Here is a 21,280-nt window from a genome sequence, read left to right as displayed (position 1 = left end):
GTTTTCGAACCCAGGATAGGGGAAGGCAAATATATCTCAGAAAAGGAAAAATTTATATAAATCTTCATTAATAAGCAGTTTGAACCAATACAGCAATTATAACAAAAAAATGCACTGACAGCAGCCACAGCATGTTAAAAGATTGTAGAAAAATTAAACAGAACATTGGGCAAGAATAGGAACGTGGCTAATGAGCACATTTTCCATCTAGGCTAAGACTATTTCAGGACAACTCTCTTAATTGCAAAAATGTAAAATGCTGCACTTCCAATTGCATGAAGCCTTTACATAACAAGCAGTTCTCTAACCCAGATTACATGTGATTCCTGTCCAAAAACAACAGTGACAACAATCAGAGGCTCTATAGCTTCTGTCCATCTCCCAGGCTGCTTGCACCAAGAAATGACAAACACCACCTTGAAGGTGATGTTGTGCAGCAAACCCTGAATTTAACTTTTAACAGAAAAGACAGCACACAAAACCCCTGAACTGAAAAACAGGAGAGGAAAAGTCAAGAAGGGGAAAAAAGCCTGAAATCACTGAGGATTTCTCCATAGTGAAGTCAGATTACCTTTAAGTATGTTGGCAAAGTTGGCAAACTCCACCTGATGATCACCAAACTATTACTGAGATTGGCTGAAACCAGACCTGGCACTAGAACTTTTGTGCAGATCTTACATCTGATTTTGGGACCAGATGCTCCAGATGTTGTTTGAGAGAAACCTTGGAAGACCAATGCTGCTTCTGGAAACGCCAATGGCAGAACACCTTGCCACCTTCTCACTTCTTGGTCACAAGACAATTTAAAGAGGTTGACTAGAAGTCACCTTGAAAGCTTTCTCATCACAGTCATCTGATTCATTTCACAAAATATTTCGCAATGAGGAAGTTCATGAAGAATCATGAGTAAGGTCAGTCTCAATAGCAATGAGCACCTCTATTTAGTCAAAAAGGGATTGTGACTGCTTGGTTTAGTCCTAGGCTTGTCATTATTCTTTTTAAGATTCTGCTTCATCAGGTGGGCATTTTAATTTACAAAAACTACTCCAGATTTCACAGATCATCAAATCACTGTGGCTGGAAAGATCTCTAAGGTCAAGTCCAACCATAGATCTGTTGCTGTTCATTTTTCTTGAAACTTAATGACTGGATCATTGAGGCAACTTACAAAAAAAGTTATTTTCCTGTATGGAGATACAGATAGAAGCATATAATGGTTTGAGCTGGAAAGGACCTTCAGTCCCACCCCTGCCATGGGCAGGGACACCTGCCACTAGATCAGATTGTTGCAAGCCCCATCCAACCTGGTTTTGGACACTTTCAAAGGTGGGCAGCCACATATTAGCACTCAGAGTGGCTCACCATGAAGACCAGCCATTCTATTTTTCTTCCCAGAAAGTTAACAGCTTTTGAGGACAGAACTTATTTCCAATATCCACCAAATTATATCCCTCAGTGAAGACAGAACATTGTGGTAAGTCTGGACCAGTGTCTGAAAAGCTCTGAAGTCAGCCACACACATTTTGACAAAATGCTGTGTGTCCATGTCTAGCTCTCCATATCGTGATGTGGAAAAGCAGCACTCAGTGCAGCAGGACAAGGAGTGGCTTTGCTTCATTCTCAGTGCCTGAAGGGTCTCTTGGTCTCCAACCAGCCTACACAACTTCAACCACCTACTAATATCAAGAAGTCCAAAACCATTGTTCCACACACTTGATATTTTGATTTATCTGACCTTGCGACCACAGGCCAATCAACCAATTACTAGGAAGGGGAATTTTTATTTTTACTTTTTCCTCCAGGACATTGCAGGTGATAAGACTTGTAGGCAGCTGTTCCACTGATCAGATGTTTGGAATGGGTATTTGGGACAAGCCCTCCTGCTAGAATTCAGCATATATTCCATACTAGGACATAAGGCTTCCAAGAAAATCTTCTGGATGAAGAGAATACATGTGTTTTTAGCAGTACTTATAGATTATGTACTTATACATTATGTACTTACAGATTTACAACTACTTTTTCTCCAAGGAAAGCCTTTCCAACCCAAAGGAATCTTTATTCCATTACACAGTACAGGTGGTGTTTCTGATTAGATACATGCAGTTACACAAATCATTTTTGGACTAGTCACTACATCTCAGAAGTATGATGTCAAATTCTGTCAGTCAGAGCTGTCACAGGTTTCCAAGCTGCTGTGCCTGACTGCCACCACCATCAAGATCATAAACAGTTTACTATTATATCCTAGTAAGTACTCTTTATGCAATTTATTGTTAAACTCTTTACATCTTTAAAATTGACTATTACTATTTTATTTTACAGACGTGTTTTTATAGCAGTTGCTCTTTTATAATTTCATAGGTTCTAAAATGTAAGTTTCCTGTATAGGTAATTTCTCATGAATATTCTATCTGGCTTGCCCTGGCACTACAGAAATCCAATGTAGTCCCAAACATTATATTTCAAAAATAATTCAGTTCTCTGTTGAGTAAAACTGGGGGGTTTTGTCTTGTTTTGCTCCTCTTACCACACTTTTCTGTGAAACATCACTTAAGACAAAAGACCCATGTGTTTGTTGCTGACCACAGAAACTAAAGTTCTTCATAATGTTATTTAAATAACAAGATGCAAAACAATTCTAAAATGACATCTTATGGTTTTAGGTCCTTCATCTGAAAGGACTGGAAGGGGCTGGGGACATTTTATTTCAACATTCCCACCAGACATCAATGTGCTCTGTGTGTGCTGTACCACATATCATACCTGGTTTGCATCTGCAATGCTGCACCATCTCCCTCCTTCAAATGGTTAAGTATTTTAACTCTGAACTTTTTCTAACTGTGGTTTTCTGATTGTTTTCAGCATAAACTGTGTAAAAAACCCAACACAGTTCACCCAGTATTCTAGGAAAAATTAAATGCTCCTCTGTTTCTCCATCACTATGAATTCAGAGCATGATCAGGAAGTGTCCCTCCTTTCCTTGGAGCATTTTGTACCACTGCTAAAACTAACAGGTGGAAAGTTTAGGGTCTCATCTGGAGATTTCCTCTGAAGCTACTGGGATTCTGTACAAGCACACAATGTCTCTGTGCATAACCAGACCCCAGAACCACACACTGCAAAGCTATAAATACACGTCCTTTGCCACACAGAGGAACATGAATGCTTTTACACCACACAATCTGCCATCATCATCTACAAAATAATTCTTTACTTAGGAAGAAATTCCTGGCTGTGAGGGTGGGGAGGCCCTGGCACAGGGTGCCCAGAGCAGCTGTGGCTGCCCCTGGATCCCTGGCAGTGCCCAAGGCCAGGCTGGACAGGGCTTGGAGCAGCCTGAGATAGTGGAAGGTGTCCTTGCCCATGGCAGGGATGACACTTTAAGGTCCTTTCCAACACAAACTACTCTGTGATTCTGTGATTTTATGATTCATGGCAGTCCTGGGGGTTTGCTCTCTTCCCAAAGAATGGTACAGATTCTGATATGTTTACACAAAACTTTCAGAAGTATTCAGAGAGTAATGTACGACCAGCTTATGCACTGAGAAAAAATGACTCTTTAGACATGCAGCCTCTAGTAAAACTTGTGTTTAAGAGCTTTGCCAATCCAAAAGAGAAGTTTGCAAGCTTGATAACTGCAATACAGGATCTTCCTTGAGAACATGGAGAAAAAGAACAATGAAGATGGCTCTCAACAACTATTCCCATCCCTCATATTCTACAGGCTAACCTGCTCCCCACTCTTTCTTGAATCTCACTACACAAAGCAATGTATTCAGGCAGACATTACTTGGGTGGTACAGTAAGAACTAGTTGTGAAAGAGCTATTTCTTGCCTCTGAAGTCCTAGTTCATTTAGGCCCTAATTCAGATCTGCTGAAAACTAGTTTGTTCTAAAGGCTTAAATGAATCTATGAATCCACCTTTCCCCAAAGGTTCAAACTTAGCTGTATGACAGACATCACAGAATGGTTTGGGTTGGAAGAGACCTTGAAGACCAGCTCATGACACCCTCCTGACATGTTTTGTGTGAATTAAGACCAACAGGAAAGTAAAAACTCTCAGTTCAGGCTGAGAGTACAGGCCTGTGTATTTATCAGCTACAGAGTCTCATACTGCTGAACAAAAATCCAAAACATTAGCTGGAATGCTAAGAAATTCAGTCTTAACAATTACAAGGAATTTGATTCCAGAGTCAGACTCATTCTGAAATTTTTCATTTAGACATAAAATATTATCCTGTTCCTGACCACAATTCTCTTATGAAACCTAGTTTTAAATTTATTACCTACCCAATTCAGCAAAAGAGTGACAAGGTCTCAACTCTGTCATTATTAATATCCACAAAAGGAATACAGGGTTTGGATCCCAGCCAAGGAAAATCTGTCCATTGTACTGCAGCATTTCTAACAGTAATAGTCTACCTCAAGCCTCAGAAAGTGCTCAAAAATTACGAGGGAAAGAGAGCAGTGCTTGGCACAAATACTAGAAGAAATACTATCTGGAGATCTAGAAAGGACAAATGAAAGCATTTGCTTACCATGCTAAATAAAAATAATGTGTGAGAGCTTATCAGACCAACTTGCTCTCCACTTGGCATAAGCAAGCCCCTAACAACAGTCTAACAAAGGAAGTTTTTTATCATGAACTCTTGGATATACAGTCACGTCAGGAATGGGTTTACATCACAACAGGCATTCACATGTAACCAACAGCCTTCCTGTCAGCCAGCCAAGTTGTACCTTGGTTAGAGATGTCAGTCATCCTCCTACCTACAACTACTCCACCTCCCCAGCTCCACACCATCTCCTCTCTTTGTCTTACTGGACAGAAACAGAAGATGCAAAGGACCAGGAGACAATACAGAACACTCAGGCAATAAGAGATTTGTTTCTGTGCCTGCCTCTCCAGGCTCTTATCTGTGTAGTCCTTCCCTTTACAAATCACCCAATTTTAAAATGCTTAGTGCTAATAAACTCCAATATTTGACAAAAGATAAAATGAATAAAGTTGCATTCTATCTATGGTGCTGGTAACATTTCTTCCCTCTTGCCCCAGCCCTTCACCCAGTCAGCCTGCACAAAAGCAGCATGTCACTTCAGTCTGAGCCATGTCCCCTCACCTGTAACAATCACCATCACCCAGACATCAACTGACAGAGCTTGGTACCACAGCTCTGGGCCTCATGTATGTTCAAAATCCAAACAAAAATCTAATTACCTAGAAGCAAGCAAAAATTCACACTTTCCTACAAGGATGCTAATTGAATTTCCATGTAATGCAGAAATTTATTTTTCAATAATGGAAATCCATTCTTTTCAACCAGGATGTCTATTCCTAGGTGCCACATTCTTTTCTTGTTAATAGTATTTTTCTTTCCCCAAAGTGAGTCACTCTGGAAAATGCCATTCACTTAAAAGAGAAAAATTGACAAACAACCTCAACTGTCACAAAAATGAATGTTCATGCTCAGTCCTACAACTACCACATACCAATAACTTAAACCTCAATCACGAAAGTACCAAATTACTCAACAATAGTAACTGGCCTCAGGACAAGGAAATAAAACTTAAATCTGCAACTGTGAAAATAGTTTCTACTAATACACTGCTAAGCACATGATCTGTTTGGCTTTGCTCTGCTTTGGCTGGGAAGTCTTTCGCAGAAAGACGGAAAAAGTTTTTGATGGCTTATTCAAAAGGAAAAATAGCCATTTATCAGGTTATATAAAAATCTCATACTTGTGTTGGAAACTACAGTTTGGCAGAACACATTCAATTACCACGGGGTCTTCTAGAACATTAGGTAAAAAATAACGATGGTATAATCGCATTAAGGGTTTGTCTTTGTTGGTTTAAGACAAAGATTTTAGTCAAAGGCCTCATTAAATCTTAGATCATTCTGTGCAGAGCTTAGCTCCTCCGTGGGTCTACAAAAACAAGGAAGTACAACTATAATCCATAGAAATAAAAGAAAGATGGAAAAACTTCCAAGTTTTTTATGCTTAAAAGTAGAGGAACATTTTCCCCTCTTGAACAAAAATCACTCATTAGAAACTATGGCTGTAAAAATTAAATTATTTGTGAAATCAACCCTCAAAATCAGAGTCAAACACTTCAGTCCATATAGGCAACACTGCAAGTTTGTGCTCTTAAGAACTCAACAAGGCTCAAGGGAAAACATACTCTGAGCCACATCCAGATGGTGTGTGGCTCCAGTAAGGCTGTAGTACCTCAAAATTACAAAATTAATTATAGCCAAGATTTTCACAGTATTTCCTCTTATCACAGAATAGTTTGGGTTGGAAAAGCTCCTCTCATTTCAGCCCCCTGCCAGGGGCAGAGACACCTTCCACTGTCCCAGGCTGCTCCAAGCCCTGTCCAGCCTGGCCTTGAACATTGCCAGGGTTGGGACTTCTCTTATCCTTCAAAATATTTTTGTCTCACATTCTGCAAATTCAGTGTATTCTTTGCATACTGACCACAGCAAAAAAAATGCAAACAACAAAATTTAAAACGAGGTTGCTTAGGAAAATAAAAGCCCAGTTTTATGACCTGAGTCAAGGAGCAAAGCTTCTGTACAGATCTGCAAGACTGCAATATTGGATGGCAAACATACACAGAAATGCACACAAACACTTTCACTACAGATTAAAGAGGTTTCATCTGATTCTGAGTTTTGTTGCTGTTCAAAGCTTTTCTTTCACAACACACTTTTGTTTTCCTTCATCTCTCTCAGAGATCCAGCAAAACCTACCACAGTCATCTAAAAGCACAGGATTCCTTAGCACCAAGCATACTCAAAAGGCAGAATGACAATTTCTACTTGAGATAATGACTTGTTTATGGAGGTAGCTCATTACCCATCTCCTTCTGGACAATGCTTAGCACTGGCAGGACAGATACCACTTTCTGCAAGGAATATTCTTGTCTGGTAGAATATTCTAGTACTATTACTAAACAAGAGTTCATCCACCGGCTCCTTAAGTAATCTATTCTTTATATTTAAGCATTGTAGTTGAGCACAATTGAAATCACAAATTAAGGCTTCTCCCCTGACAAAAACTGAAAGGCAAATAAAACTGTTTCAGAACTTGAATTGATTTGATCATGACATAGAACTTCCACATCTAAAATGTGCCACTCCTATCATGAACTGAACATATATCATATTAATAAACTTCTCTTTCACCTTGTGTATGTCAAAAAGTCTACCAGATTTCAGGAATTATTTGGTGAATGGGTTAAAATGCAGGTTTTCATTGAAGATGCACTAAAAAAATCATCTATCATCATTTATTTCAGGGAAGGAGTAGGAAGCTGAAGACAAAAGGGAACAGGGAACTAAACAGAAAGTACAGACACTCTTTCCTCTACCCTTGTTTTATCTGTAATGTATCAATAATAAAATAAATATAAAATCCTAAAGAAAAATGCAAAATAACACAACTTCACAGAAGTGGTAATCAGTGGCCTACAGGAGAAAAGAGAACACCTAGAAAATGGAGCTAGCTAATCAATATTTCCAGACAGGCAGTGCACAGCATTGCCTTTTCATTCCTTTAGTCTTTACACACACGATCAATCAATAAAACCACAAAATTTAACTATTAAAAGGAGTTTCACACGCCAGGCAATGTAACTCCCCTGCTCTGCTGAACATGGACAATGGTTAAAATGAGTGATCTGATGTCTGAATACTCTCACTCCAAAACATGGCACAGACATCTGGCAGGACAATGAAAGGGAAACAGTTAATGTGTTATTCAGTAACATGTAATTTATTAACAATGCAGCTTCGGATGGATTTAATCCATGAGCAGACCTGAAAAACAGTTTTTAAGAAAGAACAATAGAAAGCCAAAGAATTTCTTGTGCTTTATCAATGTTCCTCATCCTGACTTGAAATGCAGCTCAGTTTCTCCTATCCATTCACTTTCCAATCTGTCCAGGGCACCTGTCAATTATCAGACATCAAGTTTAAACCTTTCATAACAAGCCATCAGTGCATCTGGAACCAAACAGATCATTCTTTTTCCCCGACCTACCCAACCATATTCATGAGAAATCGTGTAGCTGAACACCACAGTCTGAGCAGTTTAGTGCAGGTATTTTAAAAATTATGAAGAATAAATCCATTAGGGAGTTGTAAGTTGCAGGTGTTATTTTAATAACCTACATTAGTGCAAAAACCTCAAATCTTTTGAATCATTAAAGATACAAAGTCTGCATCTGCCATCCAGAAGGAACACTATCAAAAAGTTCAAGATCATAAAATCTTAGCATGGTTTGCATTGAAATGGGACCTTCAAGATCATCTCATTCCAACCTCCCTGCCATGAACAGGGACACCTTCCACTGTCCCAGGCTGCTCCAAGCCCTGTCCAGCCTGGCCTTGGACACTGCCAGGGATCCAGGGGCAGCCACAGCTGCTCTGGGCACCCTGTGCCAGGGCCTCCCCACCCTCACAGCCACCAATTCCTGCCCCACATCCCATCTGGCCCTGCCCTCTGGCCCTGGGAAGCCACTGCCTGTGTCCTGTCCCTGCAGGCCTTGTCCCCAATGCCTGTGCAGCTCTCCTGGAGCCCCTTGAGGCCCTGGCAGGGGCTGTGAGCTCTGCCTGGAGCCTTCTCTTGTGCAGGTGAAGAGCCCCAGGTGTCCCAGGCTGGCTCCAGAGCAGAGGGGCTCCAGCCCTGGCAGCATCTCCGTGGCCTCCTCTGGCCTGGCTGCAGCAGCTCCACGTCCTTGTGCTGTTGGAGGCAGGGCTGGGGCAGCTCTGCAGGTGGGCTCTGACCTGAGCACAGTATTTGTTCACCTTGTACAACTGCAGCAGCCTACAGGAAGAAAGTACTGAACCCTTAACTCACAGATTTTCGACTGTTTCTTAGCATGGATGGTCAAGTATTTTTGTCACTTGAAATGTGCTCAAAAATGAACTGAAAATATACTGGTACTTTTTAAAGCCTTGTCACATTCACTGCTAAAATAAAGATTAGGTAGGAAATCAACACTCTTGTTGACACTGGATTATAAGGTGAAGAGTTATGGATTTCTTACCATCCACTATTTGAAATTTATAGGACTTAAAAAGTCAAATATAAATGGCTTTGCTGCTCAAGTTTGGTTTTTTACATATCTAATTATTGACATTTTCTAATTATAAACAATGTCTATATCAATTTCAATTTCCATAATTCTCTAGAGCTAAGAAGAATTTGGAAAGCCAGAAATACCTCCTTTTCAGTCATATAAAATTCCTTTTTTCTAGCCCTAATCCTTGCAAAACATCAACTTTCAAAACTTTGTTACAATACATCAGCTTGCTTCTTGGTTTCCTTTAACAAGCAATTTCCCCCAAAGAATTAAAGAAAAATCATTTTGAGCCAATAGCTTTTCTCTTTTCTTTTATAATGGGTTATTTGAAGCTGCTCAGGTTTTGGAATATCAGGATAAATGTCAGGGAGATAAATCACCAACACACCTCGTGAAACTTGCTGCTGCACTCCCAGTAAACAAGCTGAAGCATATGGTTACAATTAGGGTTTGTATGACCACAGAAATCAGAAGCTCCAGTCATGAACCACAGCCTCAGTGTGCTGTGCACTGATGGTCCCTGCTGCAAACAGCTGACGGGATAAAGTGAGCTACAGCACAGCTCCCAGCACAACACAGCCCTGGGCAGTGTCAGGAAGACATCACAGAAAAAGGGCTTTACAGACTTTAAAAAACACATAAGCCTCCACAATGTTAAGCATGAAAAACTTTGTCACTGTCACAAGGGTGGTGTGGTGGCAGTAGGGTCCCCAGGAGCACCAGCCTCTCCAAAAAAAAGAAGGAAAATGTAGTTTCACAGAATTTCAGAATGAGTAAGGTGGAAGGGACCACAGTGGATCATCTGGTCCCAGCTCCCTCCTGCAGCAGGGTCATCCCAGAGCAATGGCACAAGATTGTGACAAGATGGGAATGGAATATCCCCAGCCAAGGAGGCTCCATACTCTCTCTGGTCTGTCTCAGGGCTCAGTCACCACACAGGGAAGTTCTTCCTCATGTCCAGGTGGATCTTCTTGGGCATCACTTCCCCTGGTGCCATTGCTGGGTCCCACAGACGAGAGCCTGATCCATGCCTGACACCTCCCTGCAGATGCTGATGAATCTCTTCAAAGTCAGTGGAAGATTCCTCGGAATTATCAACCCCAGGAAATGACAGTACAAATCGCTCTTTTGGGAAAGAATGCTTTGCTGTCACTACCATCAGTGCATGTGCAAAGAGCAGAGATCACAGAGCAAAGCCCACGCTACCTGTGCAGCTACTTCTGATCAGTGGTGGTTTACTATCAAAATAATGTTGGTGAAGCTAACAGGACTGATCAAGAATTTAATGGAATCTCAGGATGGTTTGTGTTGAAATGCGACTTTAAAAACCATCTCGTTCCAACCTCCCTGCCAAGGGCAGGGACAACTTCCACTACCTCAGGGTGCTCCAAGCCCTGTCCAACCTGGCCTGGGACACTGCCAGGGATCCAGGGGCAGCCACAGCTGCTCTGGGCACCCTGTGACAAGAATTCCTTCCCAATATCTGATCTAACCCTGCCCTCTGGCCCTGGGAAGCCACTGCCTGTGTCCTGTCCCTGCAGGCCTTGTCCCCAGTGCCTGTGCAGCTCTCCTGGAGCCCCTTGAGGCCCTGGCAGGGGCTGTGAGCTCTGCCTGGAGCCTTCTGTTCTCCAGGTGAGCACTCCCAGCTGCAGAGCAGGGGGGCTCCAGCCCTTAGAGCATCATTATTTTTTAATTATACTACAATTGTTCTGGTCTCAGATCCTTGTCATTCAAGCTGGGGCCAAATGCCACCTGAAGTGCTATTGCTGTATAATCATTCTATATTCTTATGTCATTGAAATACACAAAGATAAATTAGATTTCAAGAAACAGAACATATATGACACACAGTATGTCAAAGGAAGTGTCTAAGAGCTTGATACTGAATCCATCTCTGGCCTGCAGAGATTCCTATCAGACACCATGTATTTCTGCACCAACCTGATTAAGCCAGAAGGTGGGTTTTTGTCATAAAAACATGAAAACTCTCAAAGGCAACACTAAGGCACTGCTCAGGCAGCAGAAATGCAATTTAAAACCAGCTTTTGTGGTCCTTGTAGCACCCAAGCACAGATTTTGGGCAGGATGAAGCCCACTCTGGCACCACTTTGCTGTGCAGCTCTTGCAGACTGCCCCTGCCACAGCTACACAACCAGGAACACTCAACTATTTATTCTCAAAAGTACCTCTGTGCTTGAACTGCACACTCTGCTCTGTGTCAGGCACATCATCAGGGGAACTAAGTGAAAGATTAAAGATCTGGAAACTACCTCAATCTTCCCATTCAGACAGGGGAAAATATCATAGTTACAGCGTCAAGAGGATGACACTTACAGACTGTAAGGAAGAAGGAACAGGAACAGACAGAGCTGGTAAAGAAAGCTCAAATGTACATTTCCATTGTGGGGGGCATGAACAGGCAATTAAGCATTGACTAAGCACCAGAGATAGACACCAGATCTGTGACACATCACGAAAAGGATCTGGAAGGTAGAAGCAAGCAGAGTGAAGCATTTGTTAGCAGAAGTAAAGGTTGGTGAAATCATTAAGAAATAACAGGCACATTTTTGTAATAACAGTACCTTTTTGTGTCTCCCTACTCTGACATATTTTAATGTCTACATTACAAATCAGGCTGCATAAAATTGAAGAGGTAAAAGATATTAACGTAAAACTAAACTAAATATTAATGCATAGTTTTCTTGTAAAGTTAAAAATTACCATGCAAATGCTTCTATTAACCAGAAAGTAGCACAAGAAAAATAGGCTATAGTGTATATAAATCACAAATGGACAACAGAGGTCTGATACCTTCAGGTATCCTAATGCTGAAATACAATGCAGAGTAAAGTATATATTTGCCTGATATAAAGTCATTAATGGCGAGGAATATTTCTCTAGTCTCAAACAAAGAATATAGCCATGAAAAAACAAGCCATCACTGACCACTACACACTGAATTCTGCAATTTCTATTAATGCTACAACAGTACATTTGTGTGGCAGACCAGTTATGATGATGACTTAGGTGATTAATGAAGCCGAATCCGGTTTCTGACTCTGCTTTAGTTCCCTACAGATACAGCATTGTACCCCTCACATCTATAAACACCCTAACAGCACAAACCAAGTCAATTAGATCCCACTCTTGCAGTAACTCCTTCCTTCTGCCAGATGCATTAGTGTCTGGAGTTGTTTTTAATAGCAAAGTATAAACTGGATCAACTATTTCAAAGGAAACCATTTGAATTTACTTATTTTTCAATAGTCTTGAGTAGCACTATCATTTCCCTCTCTTAGCACATCATCTGCTTGGCAGTTCCTCACTCTAACAAGGATTTTATTTTGCAAGCAATAAAATGACTAATTAAAAAAAAATTGCTTGTCCACAAAAAGTTGTCTCAACTTAGTTGACTGTAAACTATGAATTGGCAAATGTTAATAAATCTCAACAAAAAAAAGAAGAGGGAACTTAGAGCCAACAAAAAAACTTGGGTTTGAGGGTAAGTTGGTTCAATGTGCCTTGTGAACCAAGAATAATTAATTTCTGGTTCCCAATAAATGAGTTTCTAATATCTAAACTCTACTGCCATGCATATTAATGTCATTTATGCTTCACAACACTGCCCCAGATCTAGCAGCACTTTACAATTACTTTGCACACCTACTGAAAGACCACAAAGACAAAGCAAAGTTGACTCAGTAGAGAAAAATCTCCTTTATGAAGTAACAAAAATAAATACCATTATTTTTCTCCTCCTTCCAAAACCACCATTGTTTCTTTAATTATTGGAGCATAACAGAATTGGCAGGACAATCCAAACCAGGTATTTTATATGCAGGATGGAAAAAGGTCCTTGCACAGAGGTAACGTGGATCCAGTCAGAGGCCAAAACCAGAAGTAATTGGTGTGAGGATGTTGTTGGCTGTGTGGTTTCAGAGTTAAGAGTTAAGGAGAGTTGAGGAAGCTCATGAGAGGAAGAAAAACAGGCTACGAAGGATGAGAAGCAGGAGAAGGTTAACTGTGGGAAAGGGTAAAATTCTGCTCATATTGCGTATAATTATCACTCCTGCTGAATCACAAGGAAGGAAAAGGAGGGTGGATCTAAAATACGGGGCTTGTAAGAGTTTGTTGATCTCCTGCTGCAGTGCAAGTGACTATAAAATAGGAATAACATTATACATGATCATGTAGATGACTGCGGCATCAAGTAAAATAATTAACAACTACAGCAATTATTTTAGGACTCAAAATTTCACATTAAAATATTTTCTTTAAACCAGGCTCCTATCTCCTTTCATCCTAAGTAGATTATATTTAGACTACTTCAGTAAACTTATTTTAAGTATTATGTGGTATTTAAAAGGCACTGAGCAACACAGAAGTGATTTTTTCCATTCTTTCAATCTCTATCACATAAAGATTACAAAACACTCAGAAGTAATACAGTACAGAAATCACATCAAAGTTTCCCACAGCTGTTCATTGCTCAAAATTCACTTTTGTTCCCTAACAGTTTTGCTCCCTAGCAGACTATCAACTCGTGTTGCTGCACCTCCATTTGTGCTGCACTCTACCCATGTGCCTGAGGCTACATGAACCAAGGTATTGATTTGATAAGAATTATTTCAGAGATAAGACAGGCAAATATGCCATTTACTCTACAATCCTACCATGTCCATGTATCACCTATAGTCCAACACCATATATAGGTAAATAATTTTAAAAAAATCTCAACCAATTGTCTGGGCATGGATAGAAAAAAACATTTCTGTTTTTTAACAGGCTGTGGTACTTCTTTTTTCCCTTTTCCCAGGCAGGAAATTAGAAAGCTCCTTTAAAAGGCTCCTCTTCTTAAAGCTTTAAATGAAGACACTTAATTTGCCAGGCTAAGAGATGGCACTTCAGGTACTCATGAAAGAAGCAAGAAAACAAGTGTAGGCGTATGCCAAGGTAGTTGCTAAGGGAATGGTTCAAGAGGAGTGAAGGAGGTGGGAGTGTAGGAAGAGACAAGAACAGATGTAGGCTGAAATCTTAAGAGTTTGCATTAAGAAATGGAAACTTAATATACAACGAGTAAAAAGTCATGGGGGACTTCATGTGAGAAGTGTAACAGAGGGAGGCTGGAGTGGTGGCAATATGGACAGATTTACAAATCAGCCAAGCAACCAGAAGAGGGGAAGAAGTGTTTTGCCTGTGACAGAAAGACACTAGAGAGATCAGAACTAATAACAAAACAAATAACAGCAATTATTCAGGTAATAACACTTACACACGCACATACAAAATACGCAGTAAAAACTGCAAAAAACTACAAACCAGAAACTGAAAACTGCCTTGGCAAAAACACGATAAGAGCAATTTCTCCTTGCGACTGAAATAAAGGAGTGGAATACACCTGATGGAACTCTGGAATAAAACACTGTAAGGATCAGTTTAATTAAGGTGGCGTGCGGGTAAGTGAATTGCAAACCGAGGCAGCGTTTGGCGCTGGGTTTACACTCGGGACACAATCCCGGTTGGTCTTGGAGGGAGCAGCCGGAGCTGCCGCAAATGGAGCAGCCGCGCGGTTTTGGTGCCGCCCTGAGGAAAGACGAGGACACTGCCTCCGACCCAAAATTCTGGCAGACCCCTTGCGGCCTGAACTTTAATATTCCCTCAGGAGGCTGCCAGTGAATTGATTTCACAAAGGAGCTAAATAAATAGTATCGGTTTTAACAGCAGCGACTGACTTGCAAAGTGTTCTCTGGTTTATCGGGGGGAAAGAATACAATATCTGCCTTTGCTGTTAGCACTGTATTATGTTTTATTCTCATTTGGTGGAAAAGAAAAAAACCTCTAGGAAGGATTTTTATATGCCAGTAAAACACATCTGGTGTGGGGAAGGGAGCAGCCACCAACCAAAACAGAGCGTATAGTATAACGAAAATGAGAAACCTTTTTCTGAACAACAAATGCTATTCTTCAGGCAGTATTTCTCTACAGTAAACAGCCTGGGAAAGGTCAGAATCTAGTCATACTTATCAGGAAAAAACATGAGTTAACTTACTGGGAAAGGTACAATATGTTACAAAAATTCCTGTCTAGGTTGCTCCTCTACATCAAAGAACCCTCCTGGGAGGGACCCCTTGGGACCACCTAACCAAACCTTTTGCTCCAGCAGAGCCACAGAGCAGGTCACCACATCCACTGAGTCATTGCAAAGAATAAAATGTGCGCACAAAACTATTTCTTGCAACATTTTAAGTAACTTGAAGTATGTGATTCATCAAACAGGGCACTACTTGGTTGCTTGAGGGTTTTTTAATGTGTCAGTAAAAAAAAAGCAGGGGCTAGGTGATACTTTCACCATCTGCTGTCCTGCAGGTATAATTGCTTCAGATTCTAACACATCTCAAGATGGGCCATGCAGGCCTGGGGACAGCTTTTTTACACTGGTATCACTTACTGAAAAAGAAATGGGCTACAGGTGTGTCTGCAAGAGAGGGCACACAGAAGGCAATACTTCATATGGTCTGAAGTACAATTTATAGAAAATCAGACTCACTTGCCACCCCAGATGCAATTCCATAGAGCAGTCCTCCTCCATCTGTTTGCTGCTGAAAGACGTGGGCCCCTGGAGGAGGGCTTCTCTCTTGTCTAATAAAATTATACAGCAAAGTTTTCACAAGTCTGCTGGTGTATGGGAGACTGGAAAGAAAAGAAAAAAAAAACAAAACCACAAAAAACTTCAGTTGACTCACAACTCACAAAAATTGGCACAACAAAGTCCAGGTAGGGTGCAAAGGCTGGTGTTTGGCATTAAAGATGGTCAGTGACTTTCCCAGTGCTGACCAGACTGGAAAGGGAAAGAACACCACAGTCTTGCCCGTGCAAAGCTGCCCAGACTTCAGCATGGGTCTATAGGAGCATCTTCCACAGCAGGATCATGAAAGCTGCCCTTTGGTTATTGTTTTTTTAAATACTAATTTTAAATAAACCATTTCGTTTGTAGAATCGTTGTTTTCACTTACCTCAAGACACAACTGGAAAAATATTTATGCAATGGAAAGAAACACTGTATTTTTTCAGCTTTTACTCCATGCTCTGGTAACACAGAACAGGTACCAACAGCATCTCTCCACACACACAATATTTTTGTCTGTGTGTGCAGCTCAGAACCAATCTTAAACACCTTTTCATACCTCAAGCATTCCATAATTCTACGAATTTGAAAAGACCAATGAAACAACCAACCTCACATCAGTGAATATGAAAAATGCCTGTAGAATTTGTTGGGTTTAACTAAAAGGTTGCAGTATTTCCAAAAACGGAGTAGTATTTCCAGAGAAGCAAACATCTGGCTCCCATTCCCACCTGATTTAGAGCTGAAAAGACAGGAGCTCTGTTAGAATGGACCCTCTGAACATCTGTAGAAGCCCAAAAGGTGAGGGGCTAATATGTATGTCCCAAACACCAGTAACTGTATGGTGTTGGACTAACCAAGGATTTTTGGGAATAACAACCAAGGACTGTTGGTAAAAACACACATGAGAAGGACAAACCTCCTGGCTGTGGCTCCTGCAGAAAAGCAGAGCCCGGCTCAGTGCAGGCACAGGGATGGGGCTGAGAAGGGCCAGGACTGCAGGGGGGAACGAGCCCCCAAACCTCCAACCCATTTCCAGAAAGGTCTGAAAGAACCCCCTGTAATGAGAACTGATTTGCAGGGAAAGTGAGAAATTTCTCTCCCTGGAAGGGAAGACTTTAAAGGTGCCCCACAAAGCCCAGGACCCTGGACATCCCATCACCTGGATCAACACGGGAGCCAGGACTGGTGATTCTCTCTCTTTTTTCCTTCCTTTTTCTTTCCCCTTCTCTGATCCTGTTCTCTCGTTCTCTCTGTGTCCCTCTCCTTCTCCCTTTAAACCCCTCCCATCTTTATCCAAACCCCACTGTACTTACACTGGGATATCAGGGACAAACACACCATTTTCCATGACAAGTATGTAATTTACTAATAAAATTTTGCAGATTCTCTGACTTCTGTCATACCTTTTGATCATGAACATCTACAAATCCTGGGTCCTTCCTTCTCCTTAGGGGTGGGATGTCACATCAGTACCCCTCCAACTGTTCACATTGCTCTCAATTTCCAGCCACCAAATTCCCCTGTCTCTCTCCAGAGCCTAGGCACGTCCTATTCCCAAATTTCACCTCTTAGACCACATACTAACTCTTCCCCCAAACATTCCCCATTTTCCCCCAAACCCTCAATTCCTTCAGTCCAGAGACTGAAGTACCAGGACACCCCACACATCCTGAGGCTCTGGATCCTGCTGCTGTTTCAGGCTGAAGTCTGCCCTGTGCTTCAAGCTGAGCCTCTCTCCTTTCCCTGCACGTCAGAGTAGTCTCTTACACCTAGCAGAAACTTCAGGAAACCAGAGAATAAATACATTTATGAGAAATCTGCCCACATGAAACTTGAGGTTGAAAGAGGATGAATGGGAGCCTGACTAAAATGCATGTAAGCCACCGTGAAAGCAGCTGAACACAACCACCAACTTGCCAGAACAAGTGGTATTACTCACAGAACTAAGTTTACCCCCAGCTAAGTGTTCCCTTCGGCTCAGCACAGCACGTGTCTTTCTCTTTCCAAGGAGTGCTGCTTATCTGGATGGCAAGAAAGCTCTGGCATTTCTGAGGGACCCAAGCTCCCTAGGCTGCAGTGCTACAAGACTCACTGCTGAATCAAAAAACCATCCCAAAAACCAAATGCTGTTTCAAGTCAACGAAACTACCCTCAAAACATAAAAACCATTTCCAAATTAGTTTGACTGAAGTCTGGGCTGTGAGATTTCCACCCAAACCCCTCCAGGAGCCTTTACAGATGTTTGCTTTTCTGTCCTCTTTTCTTCTGAGCAGGACAAATTTTCTATCAAAGCCACGTTCTTGGCTGCCTTCTGTTTTCAGATACAAAGAAACTAAAGAAACAGTGTTTGCTTTGCCCTCGGGCAGCCCCCAGGGCAGGACGTACCATCGACCGTGCATCAAGTATCTGTGAATGATGCTCTCTCGCAGAATCTCTTTGTGGAATAATTGGCAGGAGAGGAACACGATCAGAGTTGTCACGGCTTCCAAAGAAATGCTGTATGTAATATCTCTGCAGAATAAAGGGAAAATTACTGAGATTAGTCTGCTGGGTTGTTTACAAGCTGGTTTCCAAGAATACCTGGCAGCTTCACCTGAAGCTAGGCACTTTTGTAGCACAGTGAGTTTCAACTGGGAACATGTAAACAACAAATTCAAGAAGACCAGAATCGTTTCATGTCAAAAACAGGTTGTTTTTCAGAAATAAGAAATTTCTCGTTTAGAAATAAGCACTTTTTTCATATGCCAAAGGACAAATCAATGTAAAAAGAGGTATTGCTCACAGCACTCAAGTTGAAATTGATAGACTATACTTCTCCCGAAAAATAATAAGCCTCTCTCAGAAGAGAGACTGTTCAACAAAATAGTCACAAAACCATCATGCTAAGTGGGAGAATGAATGTCCAGCTAGCCCAACACAGCTCCATCTGCCAAGAAAATTGGATTCCTATGAGAGGAATGTAATATACAAATGCCAGCTTCAAGTGTACAAAACACTCAGGGCTTCAAGATACCACATACCTTGTTCTGTTTTAAATGGTATTTTTGAGGTAACAGGGAAGTAGAAAGTTTCAAGGTGTTACAGATAATCACAAAGAATGAGCTGCAATGCTTAAATACAGACACCAGACAGCTCAGCAAAGTTCATTTAGCTCAGGCTGATTAGGAATGGCTAATGGTACAGCAGAACAGATGACAGGCACACCATTAAAAATATCTTGTGCTTTCTGTTCCCACCTCTGCCTATAATGACTTTGTCACAAGTTTTGTTTTTAAAAGGGAGAGAAAAATGGCATTTGCCTCCTTAATCAGTAACGAATTGCAGACTTCAAGAAACCTTTTAAAAAACACAATGAACTAACTTGGACATGAACCAGTGTTATTCTTACTTTCAACCAAAGACCATTTTCATGTCCTCCAAAAGGAGGTACCTCATTTGGTGCAACAGCACCATCCTGCAGTTCATCAGAAATACTGTTATGAAGTATTGTTATCATTACCATAAGTCCCTTTAATGCTTCTTCCACTGTCACTATTTAATTTCCAAAGTATGCTTCAAAACCCAAGTTACAATGGTTTCCCCTCCAACAATTACCAAGGTTTTCTGAGCCAGAACCTACTGGAAATTCAAAATCTGTTTATTATTGTAAAATGCAAATATTTAATAGTACCTCTACTTAAGATTTTTAAAAAATCAAAACACCAAAGAACAAATCAGCACCAATGTTGTTTAATCAGTGGTGTTAAATTTTTCTTTGTTACAATGTCGCCTTCCAAAAAATTTATTCTCAACAGTTAGAAAAGGTATAACCTTTAAACTAAGTGCTCTTTCAAAAGATGACTTGAAAACTACAGTGCAATCTCCCAAAGGAGAACAAATTAACCCCAGAAAAGACTAGATTTTCACTAGTCTCAGGATCAGAACTAGTGTGGTCCTCACTGAAATTTTATTTAGAAGAAATCAGTCTAATTTTTTAACACAATCAAATAGCTTAATATTCCCAAGTCTGCTGCCAGACATGCTGTAAACAACATGCATTACTGTGAAGTGTGAAAATAGGAATTTCATGCATCACTATGGATAGTCAATCTCTTCTGCAGCAGCTCCAGGCCAGAGTTTCTGCAGACTGCAGTTATTTACTCAAAGCCAACAGCAAACTGGAATCACAATTTCCTGGATTACAATCCGCAGAACTGCACCACCTCTCTTACAAAAATGTTTTTAAAAATGAAGATTGTGCAAATTCAGTTTTTTTATTTTCTCTCACGTCACTTGAGTATTTGAATCCCAAACACTTGAAGCTGCGGGTTGGGAAAGGACATACTGCCTAAATAACATTTTCCTGAAAATCATGATGTCCTTTTGAATTACTTTTACTCCCTGCAAGTTACCTGACTTTTTGCCCACTCCTGAGGAAGTTCGCCAGTGTAAATGCTGATAATTAGATCAGGCCAGAGGTTACACTCTGATCTGGTTCCACTGCAAATTCACCTCAGCCAGAAGCAAGGCTGCCCTGGGAACTGTGCCTGCTCCCTCTCCAAACCAGGGGTGCAGCTCAATCTGCCACCCACACTCATCCCAGGAAAAGCAAAGAGGATGTTTATGTACATATCAATTAGCAAAGGTTCAGCCACCAGAAAAAAAAAAAAAAAAAAAAAAAAGAAAAAAAAAAAAAAAAAAAACCACCACACCAACTAAGAAATGTTTTTCTATCAAAATAAAAGCAATGGTTTGGGAAAACACTTTTTTGATATTGTAAGAAAAACTTTGAGGAACTTATCATTATGATAAAGGCTGAGAACACAAGGACAGGTGATGAATGAAAAGGGTAATAACTTTATGACATACTACAACATGCACGGGGTCACTATTCAGAGAGGTAACAAATTTTTTGTACTTTTTAATATTTTTTTATACTTTTTTCTCTATTTCAGTAATTCATTCATTTATTTTTATGATAACCCACACACATGGAATAGGAAATTTGAGGAAACATTACGAAATAATTTTCTGTTTTGATAAGAATCAGCACAAAAAAATAAACTAAGAGGTTACGGTACTGTATTATGTACATCTTGTGAGGAAAAAAAACTGCTTTCAATATCCTTATATAACTTTGACGGGGGAAAAAAAAAAAAAAAAAAAGGAAAGATAAATTGAAGCACTCCCATTTAGTGAGTTATTCTCATTTTCTCTAAGTTCAAAACCCAGACAGGGCACATTTAACTGTAGAAACACACCACTCAAACCTGTAGAATCTGTTCAAATTAAATCTGCTCTGACATAAAGACAAGCAGGGTCCTGATATCTGGAGCAACCCCTCGGGTTCAGTCGCCCTTAATTTATCTGCACAAGGATAAAGCTTCAGAGCAAAATTATTTTCTCCACTGAGGGTCAAATGTACAGTTTTCTGAAACTCAGACATTTCTAAAGGATCACAAGAACTACCAGGAGCCTCTTCAACTTCAAAGAAGATATTGTTTATTTATACTGAGAGACTATATAATAGGGGATCTTGGGGTTTTTTTTACATTTTATTCAAAGCTACTGGTCATATA

General features: G+C 40.6%; 2 protein-coding genes across 3 annotated transcripts in view; both read right to left on the bottom strand.

Annotated features, from left to right (window-relative positions):
- LOC310922401 (UPF0729 protein C18orf32 homolog) overlaps nucleotides 1-21,280 on the bottom strand; it is an 85,416-nt gene that overhangs the window by 14,981 nt on the left and 49,155 nt on the right. The window lies entirely within an intron of this gene.
- Nucleotides 1-21,280, bottom strand: part of DYM (dymeclin) — a 212,691-nt gene that overhangs the window by 151,924 nt on the left and 39,487 nt on the right. For both annotated transcript variants that reach the window (XM_083882932.1, XM_083882931.1), the window contains 2 exons: nucleotides 18,108-18,233; nucleotides 15,642-15,784 (listed from right to left, as the gene is read on the bottom strand). In XM_083882932.1, coding sequence (XP_083739058.1) covers nucleotides 15,642-15,784; nucleotides 18,108-18,233 — 269 coding nt within the window. The remainder of the gene's footprint in view (nucleotides 1-15,641; nucleotides 15,785-18,107; nucleotides 18,234-21,280) is intronic.

This window comes from Zosterops lateralis, assembly GCF_965231275.1.
Source record: "Zosterops lateralis genome assembly, chromosome: Z".
In the NCBI taxonomy this organism is placed as follows: Eukaryota; Metazoa; Chordata; class Aves; order Passeriformes; family Zosteropidae; genus Zosterops; species Zosterops lateralis.
Note: the sequence above shows the minus strand (reverse complement) of the source record. Positions and strands in the feature narration are given on the sequence as shown.